General features: G+C 38.6%; 2 protein-coding genes across 3 annotated transcripts in view; one reads left to right on the top strand and one right to left on the bottom strand.

Moving 5' to 3' along the window:
- Window positions 1–43: 43 nt before the first annotated feature.
- On the bottom strand, window positions 44–11872 carry snx1a (sorting nexin 1a). 2 transcript variants are annotated; one of them, XM_005931698.3, is made up of 15 exons: window positions 11749–11872; window positions 8791–9595; window positions 7870–8012; window positions 7126–7201; window positions 6950–6993; window positions 6608–6749; window positions 6432–6510; window positions 5915–5990; window positions 5537–5650; window positions 5215–5308; window positions 4704–4909; window positions 4392–4535; window positions 4077–4157; window positions 3906–3977; window positions 44–2755 (listed from the first exon to the last, which is right to left on the bottom strand). In XM_005931698.3, exons 1-15 carry the CDS (start codon window positions 11869–11871, stop codon window positions 2705–2707), a joined length of 2250 nt encoding a protein of 749 aa, XP_005931760.1. In that variant the 5' UTR covers window position 11872; the 3' UTR covers window positions 44–2704. The 2 variants fall into 2 exon arrangements, with proteins under 2 accessions (XP_005931760.1, XP_005931762.1); XM_005931700.3 differs by having other exon boundaries at window positions 7870–8009.
- Window positions 11873–12229: 357 nt separating this feature from the next.
- The window catches only part of sv2 (synaptic vesicle glycoprotein 2), a 12209-nt gene continuing 3677 nt past the window's right edge, over window positions 12230–20761 (top strand). Inside the window, exons 1-9 of the mRNA XM_042224649.1 lie at window positions 12230–12358; window positions 15061–15144; window positions 15364–15525; window positions 16032–16194; window positions 16998–17119; window positions 18053–18216; window positions 18309–18389; window positions 18905–19003; window positions 20395–20483. Coding sequence (XP_042080583.1) covers window positions 12265–12358; window positions 15061–15144; window positions 15364–15525; window positions 16032–16194; window positions 16998–17119; window positions 18053–18216; window positions 18309–18389; window positions 18905–19003; window positions 20395–20483 — 1058 coding nt within the window. The 5' untranslated portion in view covers window positions 12230–12264. The remainder of the gene's footprint in view (window positions 12359–15060; window positions 15145–15363; window positions 15526–16031; window positions 16195–16997; window positions 17120–18052; window positions 18217–18308; window positions 18390–18904; window positions 19004–20394; window positions 20484–20761) is intronic.

Genomic DNA, 20761 nt, shown 5'->3' with positions numbered 1-20761 from the left:
AATCGGCACGTCGGAGAAAAAAAATTACACACTTGAGTCGTTATTCTTTATGAAATTTCCAAGTGTAAACAGTGCAACTTTTATTGATTTGAATTAAGTTTCTATGACACAGTGCATATTGCTGACATTGCTCTGCACCTTTAACCACACACCAACAACCTTGTTTTTATTCAATGATGTAAAAATAAAAGCAAAAATAGTTATTTATCTAACCGGCAAAGAAATGTCTGCAAGTTAAAAGAAAGCCGTAATGACGACGAAGGATACAGTGAAGCGCAGTCGCTGCACACCTTCAGTTTTTACATGAGTGCAAATGTGACATTAAAGCTGTAATCAAAAGGGATGGCAGTCCTGCCACGTAAAGCTGTGACGCAGGTTTGTTAAAAATACACGAAGAGACTAAGAAAGAATACACTCCACCGTCAGCGTGCGTACTGAAGCCATTAATCTTTTGTTTGCCAATCAGCGTCGTCCATCCAGCCCCGAGTAGTCCAGTTCGGCTCTTGCAGGACATCTCGTTGCCTCCTTTCTGATAAATCGCGGACAGCATTTTGTGTCTTTACGCCAATCAGCAAGTGAAAACGTCAAACATCTGGTGGTACCTCCTCTGGGTTTTGTCTGGTGTATGTCCTTTGAAATTAAAGGAACTGTGTGGCTACTTTATGTGAACAAACGGGTGTTTACATTCACTGCTTCAAAGAAAACTTCATCTTGGATTTTTTTGATCACAAGCGATGAATGCCATAAAACACTGACAAAGGCTGCATAAACAAACTGGATAAAAAAAAAAAAAAATGGACGTCCATGTGAAGCCAAAACTTCTGCACAAATGAAAGGTAAATCTGACTTAGAACAATCAAACTGTAGAGTCAAAATTACCAAAAGGTTTTCGTAAATAAGATAATAAACCAATTGTGAAGTATTTGCCAATGTAAAAAAATGATTGAGTGCATTTTCTTATACACTTCTGTGCAATCTAATTACTTTTTACAACCAAAGGTGGTGCCCCCTGCTGGCCAGTAGAAAGAATGGCAGATTAAAACACTTTCAACAGCACATTTTTAAGCTCACAAGGTTACATCCATCTTTTCTATACAGTCTGTGTTCAAAAGTGACTCCCCTTAGTGCGCTTCACCAACTGTACACCGTTTTATTTGTGTGGCCAAATTTAGAATAAGTGCCCTGAACGTGTCCATTATTTTGTAAAAATTCATAAAATTAGAGTGAAAATATCCAGTAAACTGCTGGATGTTCATCAGAAGTAATAAATGAGTGAACAGTAGTGATGTGGGACTCAGCAGTAGTCACCCTTTAATTTGTGCCCACAGTGCTGCACTTGTTAGCAGACATACCACTCTCACATGTCCAATCACTGGACTTTTTTTCCTTCTGTTTTTTCATAACAAAGGGAGCCAACAGTACACATTATGGGATAGAGAGGACTTTGCACTGTGTTTGAGAACATGCATACGCAACCAAGAACTATTGCCCTCCGGTGCTACTAGAAGTGAATAACAAAGGGCTAGTTTGGACTGTCAGACGAAAACAGGACTACACCTTGGGACTAATCCACAAGTAAGACTGCTGTGAGTTACAGCTCTATTTACACCACCTCAAAGTTGAATCCTACCATCCAGAAAGCTTCTGGGTGTCATCTGACACAGCATGAAACTGCTTGCTTAGACTTGCTCGAGTTGGTTAATCACAATCAGCATTTATTTCCTCTAAACTGTGTTTGCTTGCCTTAAAGTGTCCAACATGACGCAACTAGACAGAGTCTGACATGATCTTTAGGGACTAGATTATCCAGTTCATGTCTCTGCAGGTTCATATGCAAGGCAGACTGAAAACATTAAAACCATTTTTATTTGGTAGTAAATGGGGCGCAATCGCAGTTCTTAAACATCAGCGTTGAGATGACAAGCTCACAGCTCCCTCTACGACTTCCTCCTAAACTGGTGTCTTAAGCCAAAACACCATTCTCGCTTTTATAAAGGCACCGACATAAAGTTTGCACACTTACTGAAAGAAATTTGAAATCGTTAACCCCACAACCTCAGCACGCGACAAAGCCCTTGACCACAACTGCTAATCTAATGCCGCGCATCACCCTGCACCCCTCAGCATCATAGTACTTCAAATTAGAAAGAAAGCAAGAAAAACATGGATGGTACTTAATTTATCCACCTGCTGGAATCGTTCATAAATCAAATTTGTAACTTATTTAATCCCTTTCAGTCACCAATAAGAAACAGTGAGAATTTAGCCACTTTCTTCATCTGGGTCCCCAGAAATATGTGATGAGAGAGCAGCCAGGCTGTAAACAGTGAACCACAGCTGATGTGAAAGAGCTCCTGATCAACACAAGGGAGGAAATCCTGAGAACGAATGATTCTCCTGTGGAAATTAATGGAATCGTTCATCCACACTTCTTTTTTCCCCTCTTTTCATTTGTCCGTATCTTTGTTTATGCAATCTATTTTCATCTATTAAGAAAATATTTGTGGAAGGTTAAATGAAAATATACAATTATTAATACAATAGAATACAGAGCTATGTGTTAAAGGTGATTTAAAAAAACAAAAACAGAATTGATTGTATCTCCCTTTACAATACACACATTTTCCTTGGTTAAAAGGCAAAAGAGGTAAAGTGTATGAGAAAAAGGCAGCCTGTTGTAGTCCAGAGGGCTGGTGTTTGAGGATTAGGCGATTGCTTTTGCTTCTGGTAAGAACGCCTCCCAGTACTTTATCAGCTGGAGAGAGAGGAAAAACCAACAACAAAAACAAAGAAAAAACAGGAGTCTTTAGACGCCAAATTAATTGAGAATTTTGAAAAGTAAAACATCACAAAAAAATGTAGCCTATTATATCTCAAAAACTGTCTAGTAAATGACTTGATGCATGCTCAATCATCCAGGATGGAAATCCCAAAAGGTTGATTCTGTTCATCTGGACGCAGCGTTTTCAGTGGGAGAAATGTTTCATCACTCATCCAAGTTACTTCTTCAGTCTCAGCTGACTGCAGGTTTCCCAACCTCATAAACAGTACATTTGCATAATGATTGAAACGAGCCCCCTCTAGTTTCAGTCATTGTGCAAAGGTACTGTTTATAAGGTTGGGAAACCTGCAGTCAGCTGGGTCCAGTAAATGACTTGGTCACTTTTGTGAACCAAAGAAACAATTTAAAGTTGCTACTTTGGGCTCTTTCATATAAATAATCAAAACTCCTACAATCCAAAGTAAGCACACAAATACATTTACATAATATGTATTTCAGTGAATCACAAATCACAAATATCTTTTAAAAAATGATTTTGATAATGATGTGTTACATTAACATTCATGTTAAATTAATTTCTAATATTCATTAACCATTGAAGTGAATGTAAATATTTGTTTATTTGTGAATATTTTGCTCAGACTTTTATTTGATAAAAGTTTTCATGACTTTGTCTATTAGTCTAAGCTGGATTAGCCTCAGTTTTCTAACAAACTACTTTACATAGTAACCAGAGCCTCACTGCAATAATGAAAAAGCATGAAGCACATGCATAAAGAATAGTAAAGAAAATACCATTTAGGGAACTAGAGTGAAAAGTGCAAAAGTTAAATACAAAATAAAAATGTTTGCAGATTTAACGAGTTGTTTACTTATTTTGAATTTGGGAGTTTTGGTCCACACAGAAACTTGAATATTCTTTAACTGCTTTATTTAATTTTTATATAAAAAAGTATGTAAAGCCTTGTTCCTGTCGTCTTACCTTACTTATTACCTTGTGTATGATTTACTTTTGAAATTGTCAACTTCTGTAGATTATCTGTGATGCTCAACAGTTAAAAACTGACCTAAATCCAGTGCAGTACTTACAGGTTTATGAATATGAAAATGCTGACTCACTCACCTGTTGCTGAGATTGAAGCAGACACTCCAAATATGTGATAACCTGTCTTTTGCAATTCTTGGTCTTTTCTCTCTGTTAGGAGAGATTTTTCAGAAGGATTTATCACTCTCAGCCCGTTCAGCTGTCTGAGCAGTTACTGATGTGGATACCAATAAGAATGAACACTGGTACCTCAAAGCGAATGACTTCCTTGCGAACAGTTGCAGACACTCTTTCAAAGTCTCGCTCGTACTGCGTCACTTTGGCCTCCCACTGTTTCCAAAGATAAAAATCACAGAGGAGTCTTAAACCAAATACAGTGCTTCACATACAGAGATCGTGCAGCAAAAGCTATGGAGTGATTAACGTCAAGCTAAGAATGAACCAAGGATCAGAAAAATTAAAGTTACTACAACGTTGTTCCTAAACTTGAAGAGGCCCCATCAAACGAGGGTTTCAGCCACATCCGAGCTATTTTTACTTTGTTGTTTTTGGCCCATGTCGTACCTCAGCGATCTCCTCCTTGGCCAGCTGCAGCTTATCGGGCTTGTTGGCCCACAGGAGTTTGGCCTCAGTCTCCCTCTTCTTCTGCAGCATGGACTGAGCATCCTGCCAGCGCTGCCACGCCTTCATCCGGTGATCAAAGGACCCCTGCAGGTCACAAAACTCACATCTTTTTACCTTCATCTACGTGCTTTTTAATATTGAACAATATTGGACATTTCACTTCCTATGGGGAAAAAACCCCACTTAAAAAAGCAAAACAAAACTTAAACAGCTGTGATCTACAGAAACTAGCTAAACAAATTCTCTCCGTACCCTCACAGCACCCAGCAGACGGATGTAATCTGCAATCATTTCAGCAAAGGTGAAGGTGTCGCTTGCAGCTTGTTCCTGGTGTAGCTGCTCCATCTTGTCCTCCACCTCGGCCAGCTGGGAGAGGGCGCGGGACAGGGCGGTGTTGTCCTCTGCGCTGCCCAGCATGGCCGCACTTTTGGCGAAGCTCGCCGTGTTCAGTGACAGCTCTAGATTTCAATGCAAAGACAAGTGTTCTTCACACAAACTTGAATACGAGAACATATACAAGAAATGAAAGCAGCAATTATGGGCTAAAAGGTGCATTCACACATTTTATGTTAGGTGGCATCATTCAAATCTTTATAAAAGCTTTTATTAGAGGAGGAATAGTAATTAAAAAGTGTTATAATTAACAATGTTTAACATCTGAACACATTTCACTCTGTTGCCCCCAAGTGGCCAAAAACTGTACAAACACATCCGAATGATAACTGATGAGTCACTTTACAGATGGGGAAAAAAGACAACGGACCTTTCCTGTGAACCACCAAGGATTCGACAAGCGCGTGGAGCTTCCTGAATTGCTGGTCTGCAGATTCCACCTCCTGCAGCTTCTCCTCGAACCACTGCAGCACAACGCACCATTAGTACGACTCCAACACTAGCTGCAAGGGCTGTGAGCTCTACGGCACTACAAGCATCATTACCAAAGATAAATCCCATAACTGTCAAAAATCAAACCATGAAACTGCAGCTTTGTTTATGCCCAAAAGTTCCACCAAAAGTCTCTGCTTTAGTATAAAGACTGAAAAACGCAGAGAAGAACATGAGCGCGCGTTTACAGCTGAACTTACCACGTCTGACTCGTTCATCTTGATGGTCATCTTGCTGACAGCGTCCGTCGCTTTATTGATCATCTTTAAGAAGCCGGCGCCGCTCAGAGCCTGAGTGCTCACTGCTCGAGGCAACTGCAGATGCATTAGTTGTGTTAGCTGTGATGATTCTAAAACTGCGATATGAACGTTTTCAATATTTTACTGCAACTCCATCTTCCTCCATTGTCTGCACACCCTTACACTAATGCTTAGGTAAAGCACACTAGTGTGATGAAAGTAATGTTTCTAACTACAAATACACCATTCATCCACTACAAAAACAGAGAAGTGAAACAAAACTGCATTACACCTCTTCAGTGCAGTAACTCGAGCTGAAACCAAACAAAATCCTCTTACTTCCTCTCTCTCCAGGAACTCTCTGACATCGGGGTCTTGGAGCAGCGACGGGTGATTTACCACCCGCTGCAGATACCTGTTCAATCAGACAACAGGGACACGCTTGATTTTCACGAGTAGTCTGGAAATTGCCACATCAGAATAGCACGAGAGCATCAACGGGGAAGTGGTGGTGATGCTTTTGCATTAATTATATTCTTGTCACATCATGCTTCCTGTACAGGGAAGGGGGCAGGGTTTAATAAGAATATTTTCTTCTTCCTGCTCCTTTTCACACATGGTTGTAGTGCTTTGTTGATAGAAAGTGTGGTTGGTTTGTTTGATCTGTTGTACCAAGTGTGAAATAAATAAATAAATAAATAAATAAATAAATAAATAAATGAATGAATGAATGAATGAATGAATGAATGAATGAATGAATGAATGAATGAATGAATGAATGAAATGAAAGGTACAAGGGTTGGGACTCTGTGTTAGCCGCGCTAACTGGCACCTCATGCCATTCTTTCTCTTTTACCTTTCCAGAGCACCTCTTCTTCTCTCAACAAAGTCTGTAGACGATGAATCTTCCTTCCCCACTTTCACCTTTGTCATCCCTACACAAGATAACGACCATCACCACTTGTGATTGAGAGCAGATTTTACATTATAATTCTAAGGAAAGCGTGAGATGTGATGAGTGCGTCAGCCTACCCAGGAGGCTCTTCTCTGGTGGTGGAGGCACAATGAATCCATTTGGTCCATGTTTTTCAGAGAGCTTCTCATAAAGTCCGAGGAAGTCGCTGAAGCGTCGCCTCACTGTGAATGTCTTGTTGCGAAACATGGGCAGTGTGGTCTGAAACACAGATTAATGGAATTTATGTACCCAGCAGGCTCGTGTTTGCTCCAATACTCCACTAAACGTGTGTTGCAACCTTTGTTTTCCCTCTAAGAGCAGAGCACGGGTGTGTCTCCAACAAGGCACTCATCAATATTTCATCTTTGGTCAACTTTAACCAACTTCAAGTAAAACGATGAATAATGACACATTTTTACCTGTGTGGATACTTTGTAGGCCATGTAGGCATTCATACCATCCCCTGAAAAAAACAATACATACATCATTAAATGTCCCTGACTGTATAAATACATACAAAGATTACTCAGTGAACTGATATTTAAACATCAGGCAAGCTACATTAAGCAATACAAAAAAACAATAAAAGCCTCACCTATTTTTTCTGGATCTTTGACAGAGACAAAGATGTCAAATTTGTCTTCCTCCTCTTCCTCTTCCTCCTCTTCCAACTGAAACAAATTTTGAGCATGAAAGTGAAACATGACATGAAAACCATGGCTGAACAGTCAGCTTCTCCCACCACATTTTGTTGTGGTGGGATGTTAAACAGGTTAAACTGCAGTTGGAAAGAACCTGGTGCTGCCCCAGTTTTCTCATTCTGATGTTTGGGCAGAGAGTTAACATTTAATCTTGTTAAAAGCAACAGGTTTTAACAAGGTTAACTATAGATCCAAATCTGTAATTTAAAACAATCAGATGAACAGCTTCTAACCAAATTGAAACTTTAAATGTTTTTAAAAATTAAAAATAAAAACAGTTTCTTCCTCCAGATGAGGAAATGTTTTATTTGAATCTTTACTGGATTAGAGTCTATATGAATGCACCTGACCAGCACCTAAAGATGTTAGACACTCTCTGCCACTGTGCTTTATATTTTATTACTGGCTTCAGAAGCTGAATACACCACTGTTTCCTGTTTCCTGTGAATAAGTGTGCATCTCTGTATGTCCTCAGACTTTCCATGGGCTGTTTTGTTTCAATATATAAATCTCAACGAGACATTTAGCTGAATAAATAAAGGATAAAATAAACTGGTGTGTATATTTATTAAATACTTGGAAACTATTTCATGGGCTCACACTCGAAAATCTTTGTCTGGGTTTAAATCTGAGCTCACCTCTTCCAGGGCAGGAGGCTGTGGCTTGGCGAGGCTGGCAGCTGCTGGCAGAGAGGTGGGGGCGGGAGCAGATGGCTTGGCCGTCGCCTCCTTTTTTCTCTCATTCCTCGGACTGTCGAGAGAGAGCTCCACCGTGGCCTCTGCTAGAGGGGAAACGTGCAGTAAGATATCCATTATTTCCCTAGTACAGTGGAGCTGCTTTTACCACAGTTACCAAAGTCTACCTTTAAGTATTTACAGAGATTCTGAGTTCTGTTCCATGTGTGGTGATCTGGAGCACAAACTGGAGCTGCTTCTGTCATGCCTCAACAGGACCATCTGTGTTGGTTTCTTAATCACTTATTTACACCAGACTGAAACTTGTGTTTGCCATCTCAGGTGTCTGACACAAATATACACCGAGGGTTATGTTAAACCTGTGGATTTAACTGAACTTTGCATTCAGATGGTCCCATGTTCTTAATTGAGGTGTCCTCATCCTGGCTTTGGTGTCAGCCATGTAGTAACAGCATGATGCACAGAAAATCACGATAGCTGCTTCTAGTTAAACATTGCTGTACTTGACTTTTAAGAGGCCTACTACTCAAAGGTTTTTTTATAAGTAATCTGAGCCACTCTCCCATAACCGGCACAGCCCAGTACAAAGTTTCAAACTCAATGCTGGCAAAACAGTTATTTACAATGAAGCAAACGTTACTTTCCATGCTGTTGTTTCAACTTTAGGAGGCGTTCATCAACATTTTTCCAGCCTAGAGCTCATTTTATCTTCTATACAGATGTGATTATGCACAAACCTCTATATGAACTTCACTGAACCTGTCTTGAATCATGACTTTAGTATAAAGACCAACTCTAGGCTTAAAACTTTGGTAACATAAACCGAATGAGAATAAAAAATAGAATAAAATAAGGTGGACCCACCAGCAAATATATCACCGTCCTCCTCAGAGTGGACTCCATTGGTCTTGGGGTTGACGGTGCTGGTGACGCTGGGTGTGGAGGCAGCTGCCTGACTGAAGATATCAGCTGGCTTACTGTCTTGCAGCGGTCCCCCAGCAGTAACTTTGGTTGTGACAGATTTCTCCTTCAGCTCTTTAGGGACGGGTTTCTTTGAGATGGCACCCAGCGGCTCGCCAAACACATCCTCGTCAGGTTCACCGAAGAGGCTTTTCTGCGGCTGCTTGGCAGGCTTGGTCTGCAGCGGTTCTGCAAAAATATCACTCCCTTCCTCGTCGTCAAAGAGATCAATGTTTGCGCTGCTGGGTTTTTTGGCTTCAGCAGCTGGTGGAGCATCGCTAAAGAGGTCGACCAAAGGGTCAGCAATTTTGCTAGTAACAGGCTGTGAGTCACCACTGAGGTCGATAACTGGAGTGGTGGACGTTTGTTTTGCTTCCTGCTGACTGAGTGGATCTGTAACGCCAGCAGTTACTTCACTTCTATCAATTGTTGCTTCAACAGTAACATCTGCCTTTACTACTTCCCCTCTCTGAGCTCCAGTTTCGCTTCCCAATATGTCAACGAAATCATCGGATTTTGTTGCAGCTGCAGCTACAACGCTAACATTGTTTGTCAGGTCAAAAAAATCATCTGAGGGTTCACTCGCTGGCTTGTTTCCTGTTTGGCTGCTCATTGGCTCGATTAAAGGATCATTCATGATGTCACTGGGAGGCTTCATTGAAACATCACTGGTCGGTGTGGTGTCCATTTCGGTCACTGGTGATGTGCTCTGAAGGCCAAAAAGGGGATGCTTAATGTCAATTGCTGTCATGTCACGTGTGTGTAGACAACAGACAATTCTTAAAGTAATCCAAGACTCATGCAACAAGTTGATCAAAGTTTCAAATTTTAAAGACCTTTGGGGCTTTTTTTTTCTTTTCTTTTCTTTGATCTCAACAGCTTCACATTAAACAATCTGGTCTCTAGGTAGCCAAATTGGATATTGGGTAACATCTAAACATCCAATGTCCATCCCAGCTACTGGGTGTGTCACTGACAGCAGAAACAATGTTTTCAAAATAAAAAAACAAGGACTTTGTCACTGTAAAAAGCTGCAGGGAACATTTTATGATGCTTGAGAAACAGATTTAACTGATATGTTTTTGCCAAGAACACAAAGCAAATCTCCTGAGAAACCATTCATCAGATAAGCCTTTACATTAGGGTTAGACTAATGTAACAGTCTAATGTAACAGCGATTGCAGTGTTTAGGTTTTTGTTTACAGGGTAGTAAACAAAATGACTTAATGAACTTAAATGACTTGCTTCAAAGGATGCTGATTCAGAAGGTGAAAACAACTCTTGGATCCGTTACTCTGTGACCTTGGCTGTATTAAACTTTTTCTGATGACTTAATGGGCTTGATGGTTTCAGGTCATACTGACTAAAACATGCAGGATATTTTTGTAAGTAATGGTCATCAATGGAGTCAAAAAAGCTATGCCCATTTGCTATCGATGTGTCAATAGCAAATGACTGTGTAGTTTCTTTCATTTTAAAGTCAGATGAACACCTGGTTCATCAAATCCAATTTAGGAACGCGATGAACTATGTTTATTGCCAAGAAAGAAAATTCTCAGCTCAAGGTTTTATAATAGAGTTTTGCTAAATAATGAATGTTGTTGTATTGGCTGTTTCCATCTTTTATATACAGTCTATAATATCTGCATACCTATACAGTTTAAGAAATAAGCCTGTCAAGCAAGAATGCTAGCATTTATCTGATAACCTACCACTCCACATTACTATTTATTATTATTATTATTATTATTATGTGACATACAGGGAAACTGCCAGTATTACATTTTTTCAGTACTAGTGGAAAATTAATGTACGATGACTAATAACTGTATTTAGTGGTCCCAAAAATATTTCCATTTTATCTGTATATCTGTCGCCCCTTATTAAAAATTAAAAATGCGAATTATACTCTTTAGACAAAAAATGCTTAAAAAAAATAGTAATACATCCCCGAAACTTCTTTTTATAGGAAGTCAAGTCACTCTGGTTGCTGATACATTTCCAAACATCATTTCAGGCATGAGCTCTGACACCTAAAACATCCATAAAATGCTGACTTAGGGTTTCTGTGCAGCAGCGAGTTCAGTGTTGGGAGAAAAAAAAATCGCAGACAGCAACTTTCTCATGTATCCTCTGAACTTTGACTGTAGGAAAACATCCGGGTTCTGACCATGTGACCACACCACGCTCACATGACAGGAGGCTGCCCGAGCCAGCGTACAATCCTTATTTTATGGGGAGAAATACGTAAATAAAATGGGGAAGCTGACTTAACCCACTAATAAGCATCGTGAAATAACACTATCACCTCCTTACTGTGTCAGCTCTCACAGAAACCACACACAGACCTCACTGTCTGCAGATTTCACCTCACCTACGCATGGCGTGAAAAGTCTGCACGTCAAAAAAAAAATGCTGAGGACACCTTCAGATTTAAAAGTTAGCTCGAGAAAGTTTTAGAAGATGAAAAGAGCTCACACATTCCATGCACCAAAACAGGAAGTACGGCGTTACCTGGTTTGGTTAACTGAATCACTGCGAGGGAGAACTTCAAAGAGCAACTTTCAGGGTGAAATCAATACCAGCGAGGGCGTTTGCAGAACTCCTAAAGCTCGTAGGCAGGTAGTAAGAAGTTTCTACAACAAATGCTTCGAAACATTAGGAAATACTAAGAGTTTTGGAGATGACAATATCTTATGTCAACATTGTTTGTTATTTTTCCCCCTGTGCAACTGCTTAACGTTAACGGCCAACATCTCCTAAAACTTTTGCCTCATTAGCTTTCCTAGCTAACTCTGCATTAAGTTAACGAGTTATCCAGACCTGACCGCTAACAGCTAGGTCGACTCCACCAGTACATACCGTACTCCCGAAGAGGTCCTCGTCTTCATCACTGTCGCGGCCTCGGACTTCTTCAGCGTCCAGCACATCTTGGTCCTCGGAGTCCGGGAATGGGGGAGGACTGCGCTCCGAGCTGGTCGCCATCTTCACTCTCTTTGAAAACACAAGGGGAGGTAACGTCAACTCTCCCCTCTACTCTCTGTCACACAGACGTGTCTCCTTCGGTTAGCAGCTAACGTTACCTTCGCCGTTTCTCACTGTGGTTTACCTCGGCCGGACGGGGGTGTACACCTAAACTGGGCTGACTAGTGGAGAACAGACACTGCTCAGGACGTGCAAACCCGCCGCTGTCTTTTCACTTCCTGGTCCTACTCCTCCTACTTCTTATCAGGTTAGCTTCAGTGTTAGCTGTAGCCTGTAGACTTGGCAGTCATAGGATCGGACACCTCGCTCGGAGATTTGACGGATCTGGAGAGAAGTTAGCTAATCTACCCAGATCTTAAGTGCCCAGATTAGAGACACCCGACTTCTCTGGAGATGTCCCGTCATAAGCATGCCGGAGATCCGGAGGCACGCCAGCCGCTTCTCACGGGACATCGCCTGGACGTAAGGGAGCTGGACTCGGATGAAGGTAAAGGCAGACAGTTTGTTCACTTGCATACGAAGATCCATAAAGAGGTCATTCCTCATAAACCCCCCCCCCCCCCCCACACACACACACAAACACACCACACACACACACAAAGTAGAATATGTGTCAGAATTATTTATTATTGTCATTTTATTTTATTTTTTACAAAAGTAAGTGGCATCTCTTCTTATTTTGTTCAAATTCAGTTACCTAATATAGTTGTTTTTTTAAAAAAACGTTATTATTGCTGTATAAGCTTACTAATATTTTACACCTATTTTTTTATTTAGACTTTTTTTTTTAATGCTTTAAGTCTTTATAATAAGTTGTGTAGCTGAATTGGTCCCCCTCATGGGTCCTCTAGTTACTACTCCTTTTTTTGTTTTGTTTTAGGAAACCATCTGTCACTCGTTCATCAGCCTTTCAAAAGTATATTTCTCTGATGTTTTAAGGCTTCCACTCGGTTTACCCTTACTGACACTGTAAACTGATATTGGGTTGCAATTCACCTGGTCACCTGGCCTATAAAGATGTAAAAAATAATATTTGTTATATTATACATACATACATACATACATACATACATACATACATACATACATACATACATACGTACATATGTATATATATATATGTATATATATCTTTATGGCTGGTTAGGTCAGCTCTAGCTTACCACCACGTGTATGGTATATGTTCCAGGGCACATGGTGCAGCCAATGTAAAATTATGAAAATATTAACAAAACAAAAAATCTTTAGAATACATAATAAAGCATGCTATTTGTAAAAGTCCATTTAAATTGAAAATACTTGCAGCTTCAAAAATTACTTACTTACTACTTTCTCCACCTTTTACATGTTTGTTTGTTTGTTTGTTTCAAAATTAATTGAATTAAACAAAATAATATACTAAGATGACAAAAATGAATAATTTAAAAAGTGACGAAATTTGTTTAACAAATTCTTTAAAAGAAATTAATTCAAATTACATTTTTGTTTAAAACAGATCATACCTTCTCTTTGATAACACGTGCGTATTAACACACTCCTATAAATTCATTTGCTGAGTAAATTCAGGAACATTTCACGTGGTATAAAATGTAAATATGCTAGTAATAGAGAAAATTTGGACAGTTGGACCAGTATATTTTTGTAGCAGTGTAAAGCCTGAAAAAGTAGTTTTAAGCTCTCTTTCAGATCAAATGTTAAAATATTTTTTTAGGATGTTACTACTTTGAAATGGCTCTGAAAAGAATTTCCATTTCTGATACTCTGATTACTCTGTACTTTTACTTCTTAATCCTCAACATATATTTAAAGCGGTAAACAAATCTGTGCCTGATAAGTAATGGATGACTAACAGTTGATGTATTGATTTTTAAGAAGTAAAAAATGCTCATATTGATATATATGCTAATATTCTTACAACAGAAAAAAAGGATGGGGGATTTTTTTAAATTTAAAATTACTACAATACATTTCATAATCCAATTACATTTAACTTTAATTATTTTCCACAAATGCGACTTTGCTGCATGTGCTGCAGAGAGTGTTGAGAGCCTCGTTTTCTGCGTAATATTCTGTAAAAATTGTTTTTGGCTTCGTCAGTGTATCAGCGAATGTTAGCTATTTGACCATATATCAAAGCTGCAACAGCTAATGTGAAAATAAAAAAGTAACGAAGAGACAGGAGAAACACCCTTCAACAGAGTTACGTATTTTGATTTTCCATTGTTTGCCCACTAGAGGGCACTCTGCAACTTCCTTGCAAAGAACACAACCAGCTGATCCAAGCAAACAAGCAATTTTTAAACTGCACTGTCTTATCTTAGTATTGACTCATAAATATCTACACATAATAAACGTTACAGAAATTTGGTTATACTTTGGTATCACTCTAAAAAATGTCATCCTACTATGAAACTTTCATTCCCACTTTGGACTAAATTGTGATGTTGTTGGTTTTTTTTAATGATTTTTCATTATTTTGTGATATTTTGTAGCCAGATAATTATTATAACAGTTAGTTACTTGCCAGTTATTGCTAATTACATTTTCATTGCAACCATAGAAATGTATCAAATTATAAAACAGATGGAAACAACAACTCTGTCGTAACTTCATTAATATGTTTTAATGAAAGAAATGGTCTAACTGCAAAAAGCCTCATCAGCCAGTTACATGGCCCAGGCAAGCCTATTTGTCTTATTAAGTTAAGTTTATGGCTCGATTTATGCTAGTACAATGAAAGTAAAACTTTATACATGTTTGTGTTGTTACGGAATAAATATAATTAAGAGAGGGACAACTTTGCATGCATTTCTGGACGTGTATACTAAATATTTTTCTACGTGTGTGTGTGTGTGTTTGTACACATATTTTACAAATTAAATAGAGTAAACAATAAATAAAATATATAAAAATATACAGAAAGTGAAACTAGGCAGAGTGCACTGCAGAGTTGTTTTGATCACAACTATGTGTGACTGTGTGCGACGTATAGCAGAACTATATATACGCATTTGGCTTGTGATGCTTTAGACCTGTGGATGCTTGCTAGAGTCTGCAGCTCTCCTTTTCCGGAAATGTAGAATAAAGATGATTTTTTGAGCTTTGACCACACTGAATCGGGGTCTTTCTCTGTCGGTGAAAGAATTTAAAAGAACCGAATTTGACAGTGTGTATTTGGCTGCCTTATAGGTGAAGTCATTTTTGACAGAACAGCGGAAGCTGGTGGGCACGTACCGCAGAAACTGACGTATGAGGAAGCAGTGGAAAGAGCAGGTAATCTAATGTTTTTTGTTTTTCACTTAGTCATCGTAAATATGAGGAGAAAAGCATATGAAAAATAAGCTTATTTAAGATTTTAGGTATACACTTTATACCTTTAGAGGTGTAAAACCTGGGTGTTTGTGGTTATGACATAAAGTTAAGATTTTCAAAGCTATGCAACAAGTCAATCATGAATTGCTTCTCCCCTTTGTTTATTCACTTTGCTCTCAGGTTTTGGTTTGTTCCATTGGCTGCTGCTGGTGGTTTGTGGTTGGGCCAATGCCAGCGATGCTGTGGAGATTCTTTGTGTTTCTTTTCTGCTGCCAACGGCACGCTGTGATCTCGAGCTGAAATCCTCAGACATGGGCCTGCTGACAGCAAGCATTTTCCTCGGTGAATCATTTAGTCAACCACCTTAAACTCCCCTTCACAGAAAATGAAACAACTGTTTTTTTGGTAAATAGGTCAGCTGTTTAAAGCGGAACTTGGAAATGAGAAGCTTTTTTTTTTTTAAGTTGATTGATTTATGTGACGTAACACCACAAGACCTTACACAAGCCAAACACACAAGACATTATTAGCCTCTGCTCTCTGCTTATTTTGTAACCCTTTCTTATAAAACTGGAGCCATAACTGAATATACGACCATTTTATCAACCTCTGAAAATGTTGAACTATCAATAAAATCACTTTAATGTAATAATTTTATTAAATCCCTTCAATTAAAGCTGAAAATCTGCGCCTAATTCACATGTTGATTGTCAGATTTACAGTCCACTGTATACGGAGCAAAGCTGTCATTGTCCAAATACTTTTTTCCCTCACTGTAACTCAGTGTTTTGGGCAACTGACTGAGCCCACTGATTATACCAAGTTCATCTTTTTTTCCTGTTTTCCAGGAATGATGGTGGGTGGCTACATGTGGGGTTACTTGGCTGACCAGAAGGGGCGTCGCAGGGTTTTGGTCATGTCTCTGACAGTCAATGGGCTGTTTGGGGGTCTGGCTAGCTTGGCTCCATGGTTCTGGCTCTTCCTGTTGATGCGGTTCATCAGTGGCATTGGGTAAAAACATGATTTTTAATTCTTTTTTTCTGTACAAGTTTACATTTTGCTAACACACATTCAACTGTTCCCAGGGCCACAATATTAGTGAATAATACCAGTTATACTTCACTTTGCAGACATTGTCACTTGAAGGACTGAATTATGAACTTGTACTCATATCCACTTTTGAGTAGATTTGTTTTCATATGTGATTTGTATATATTGTAATGTTGCTAGTTTAGAATATTATATGTCACTGATTTGTGCAAAGTATGAATATTTGTTGTAAAATGGTTTTATAATGGTGGTAATTCATGAATTTAAGTGATAATTTTAGAATCTATAGGGGACATAGGTGGTGTGGTTTTGACATCAGGCGGTGATGTTAAAAGTTACGATGTGACTTGTATTGCTACAATGCCTAATATTTATTTTGTGGAGGGCATTTTGGGAAAAAAATCTTAATGACAGAGGGCAGTTTTCATATATACTGCAACCAGAAGAGTTGCCTTCTGTTGGCTATTAAAAAAACATTCAAGTTTAGGGCAGTTCCACATTGGGAAGCTGCATCCTTCTTTTAGTTGTTTTAAATGTACCTCTGGTGTCATTAGAGGACAAAAATGCCCCTATTGGGGCACAAAGTTCAGTCAGATTAGTAATTGACTGGTTTGATTTTATTCAGTGTCATCATTTTTGAAATACCCAAATATAGCACAAGACATGCAGCATCCCTCCACGCTGTATTTAAAAACCATCTAAATTGTCTTTGTTAAACAACTAAAACAGCTAAAGAATAAACACCATGCTGTTCTCCTCTGCAGGGTCGGCGGGTCACTTCCTGTCATTTTCTCCTACTTCTCAGAGTTTATGCCCCGGCTGAGGAGAGGTGCGATGATCAGTTGTCTGGCCACCTTTTGGATGGCAGGAAACATCCTGGCTGCAGGTGGGAGCAAGGAGTATTCTCCATATAAAAAATTTATATAACTGTGGTTATGCCCCATTTTAACATTTTAGCATTTTAATCCCCTCCATGTGGGTTTTAGCGAGATGCTATTATATTTGAATGAACGGTGGAGTGTAAGGTATTACCTAATGCTAGCAAGCTTAGTTACCATGTTGCATATGTTGCAATATGCAAGTCCAAAGAGACTGGGTAGTGCTAAACATTGCTATGTAAAAGACCAGAAAATACTCAAGTTTCACTCACCAAAACTGAAGTACAAACGTCTTGAACAGGCCACTAAACAAGAATTCAATTTAAATGCACCAAAAGGCTCCAAGAGCACAAATACAATCCAGGAGTTCAGTTCAGTAACTCAAAAAGTGAGGCTTAGACAGTGACAACAGCTTCCTGTGTCGTGGCACTTATCAGTGTTCCTTCCTGTTAAAAGGAAGCTTTTCCTCCCTACTGTCGCCAAGTGCTTCCTCATAGTGGGTCTGTAGTAGTTGGTGCGAATTGAATTGAATTCAAAGTGACCACACCCCTAACTGCAGTTTACAGGTGAATGAGTTATAATAAAATTCACTTTTGAGACGACTGTTTTGAAGGCAGAAACTGCAGGCTTAGAAGATTTTAAATTCTATAAAGTTTGAAATTTTAACATGGGAGTTAAGCTAGACTCAAGTTAACTGCAGTTTTTTTTTTGGTATTTCTTTGTCAGCTTGATTTTCTTTTAAGTTCCTGATGTTGCTTCTTGAGGATTTCAGAAAAAAATAGCACATACTCAGTGGTGTGTGTTACCGGGTTTTTGGTTTTGGTGTTTAAAATTTTGCACAGACTTGCACAAGGTGTTAAACTCAACTTCTCTTAAAATAAACTGTAGTTGTTTTTTTTTTTTGTGAAATATTGACCATCTGTGTTTGCCTTTGTCTGCAGGTTTGGCCTGGCTGGTGATCCCCAGAACCTGGGTACAATTTTTTCTGGGAGCACTGGACTTCAAGAGCTGGCGGGTGTTTGTGGTGCTGTGCTCCGTTCCCAGCATCTCGTCGGCACTCATTTTCAAGCTGTTCATGCCTGAAAGCCCCAAGTTCCTCATGGAGGTATTGAAAGACCAAAATAATGTTTGTGTTGCTTGGATGCTTTTACTTCTGAGTTGTCTTTAGGATGATTTTTTGTGTTCTGTCTTTTCCAGGCTAACCGTGAGAAAGAAGCAATCCAGGTTTTCAGATTGATGTTTAAGCTGAACATGAAAGGAAAAGAAAAGGCTCTTCCGGTATGAAATAAGTATACTACTATATGTTTAATTTTTGCTGCACATATCTAATAATTTTTTTTAAACAAAAATAAAACCAACTTGAGTCGACAAAAAGCAAAGCAAAAGTGATGCAACTGACAAAGATAAGGTGAAATCAAAGAGAAGTGAAAGCTACCGTGTGTGTTTATATTCCACATGTGGTATTCTACAGTTTTGTTGAATCAGTAGCAAGCAGTGACTTTTACAGGAAGGTGAGCAGAAACAATGGCATCTTCACCTGTCTGAACTCCTTCCTGGCTGAAAATTGTGAAATGTTAGCGCTTCTATAGTTATGTTTAAAAAATGTTTAGAATTAGCTGACAATAGCAAGTACTATAATGTACTCTAATGTGTATTTTTAGATCTCACTGGGCAAGCACTGCTTGCCTTGCTTGCCTTTACGAAACATCAGTCATCAGTCAACATTTCCTTCCTTCATGCAATTGTATAAAAGTACTGTAAGTGTAACAACTGTCCTCTGAACCCTTTTGTAGGAATTTGGTTTGCATACAAGTTCTACCCAAAAAGGTGACAAAGACAAGAGCAGAAGCTTGGGTTCAAGTAAAGAACGTCTTGCAAATATTTTGAAAAAGGTGAGGTAATTTGTTGTTATTATTAATAGTTTAACTGATTTTTAGAATGTCTGGTAGTACTGGTTTCAAGATTTAGGGTTTTGTTTATTTTAAAAAAGAATGGCTGAAAATGGTAAAATATGAGTATAAGATACTCGATCCTGAAAGATTTTAAAAAGGAGAGAAAAGTAGCAAAACACAAAACAATCCTCCCGTGTGACGATTGTTTTGTGTTTTGATTTGAAAAATTACCAGAAATAGTTGTAAATTAATTTGACAAATCATTTCAGGTACCCAAAATGTTTTATGAACACAGCTCTGGGCTTTGGAAAGTGCATTTTTTTAATCATTTGGCCTCTGTACACCAAGATGTGATTTAAGTGAAGCATTTTTAATTCAAGTGTTTAACAAAAATATTCCATTAACTTTAGGAATTAAAAACACATTTTATATACATCTGGGAATTTCAGTGGGATGAAAGTAACATGGGGGGGTGTTTCTAATATTTTAATGAAAATACTTTATAGTCAGTGATTGCTGTTGCTGCTTGTTTGTTGGTATTTGTGCCTTCACTTTTGTCTTCAGTAACTGTAAATTATGCAGTTCTAGGCTAACATCAGGTGGCTGACCTGGCCACTGAAGAATGTCCCATTTATGGCCTTGAGTTCTTGAGCGTAACCTGTGCTTTGCACCTTGTTGTACACCCTCTGTGTTTATGTTAATGACGGCATCCTTTTTCGTACATATGAAAATTATGCCTAACTTCTTGAGAGTGTTCTTGACTTGGTTAGCTGTTGTGTCGTCCTTCACTTGATTTGTTTTCTGTCATTTTTCCCGGCTTTTTGTTCAGTGAATTAACAATGCACCAGATTGTTCATTTGGCCACTCGTAAATTTGTGCCATCTTTTCAATAGGTTTATTTTGCTTTGTCTTTTTTTGTCTTTTTTTTAGTCCAGTGATCCCTGCCTTCACTTTCAAAGACCTCTCTTTGGAATTGACATTGAGCGTTACCTTGAACAGTTAGCGGATGGTTTATCTGCTCAATTAGTCACGGAAAAATGAGGGAACAAGCCTTATCTGGCAATAAAACTGCACAGCAGTAAATTGTTCAATTGCTTTATGCATCTGAAAACGAGGGACTTTGTATAAAAATGGCTTAATTCCTAAACAGTTAATATAACACTTCTGTGAACCCCTTGAATTAAGGTTGAAATCTTGACTTCAGTCAAGTTGTGATTATTTGGTTAATAGTATCCACTTGGACCAAACTGTATATATAACAAAAAGGAAAAGAGCTTTTGTTTGTTAAGCTATTGAGTAAATGTGAAAACACTGACAGTGCATGAGCAGTTTAGGCATTTCCTTTGTTTTTTGTTGGTTTACTTATGAATAATTTTCTTGTTAACTTGCAGGCTTTGGCTCCCATTAAAAAGATATTTCAGAGCCCTTTCAGATCCAGGAGTATCCCTCTTCTCATCATTTTCTACTCAATATCTTTTGGGTAAGAAATGGGCACCTATACATTCAGGCTTTGCTTCAGCTCTGTTCACACTGTTCAGCTGCTGGGGGATTGTATCAGACTTATAAAAATAATACTACTAATGTGAGATAACCATTTGATATGCATCACATCAAGTGATAGGGAACAATTAAATGGCAAACTCATATTTGCACGTTCTACTGTGGTTTTCTTATTTCTTCTTTTTTTACATTTTAAAACTTTCACACTTCACCCTTTATTCTAAATCAAAAGTTAAAATCTTTTGTTTGTTTGTGTGT

This window comes from Haplochromis burtoni, unplaced genomic scaffold (genome assembly GCF_018398535.1).
Source record: "Haplochromis burtoni strain Fernald_Lab_line unplaced genomic scaffold, NCSU_Asbu1 Contig_145, whole genome shotgun sequence".
Lineage (NCBI taxonomy): Eukaryota > Metazoa > Chordata > Actinopteri > Cichliformes > Cichlidae > Haplochromis > Haplochromis burtoni.
Note: the sequence above shows the minus strand (reverse complement) of the source record. Positions and strands in the feature narration are given on the sequence as shown.

Bases quoted from the DNA above. Each gene is read 5' to 3' on its own strand.
- snx1a (XM_005931698.3), bottom strand. From the start codon at position 11,871: ATGGCGACCAGCTCGGAGCGCAGTCCTCCCCCATTCCCGGACTCCGAG. The intron at 6,994-7,125 runs GTGAGGCTTTTA...TGTTTTTTTCAG, and splicing joins CAAAGATCCAGAAAAAATAG to GGGATGGTATGAATGCCTAC. The intron at 4,910-5,214 runs GTCCGTTGTCTT...ATTGAAATCTAG, and splicing joins CTTGGTGGTTCACAGGAAAG to AGCTGTCACTGAACACGGCG.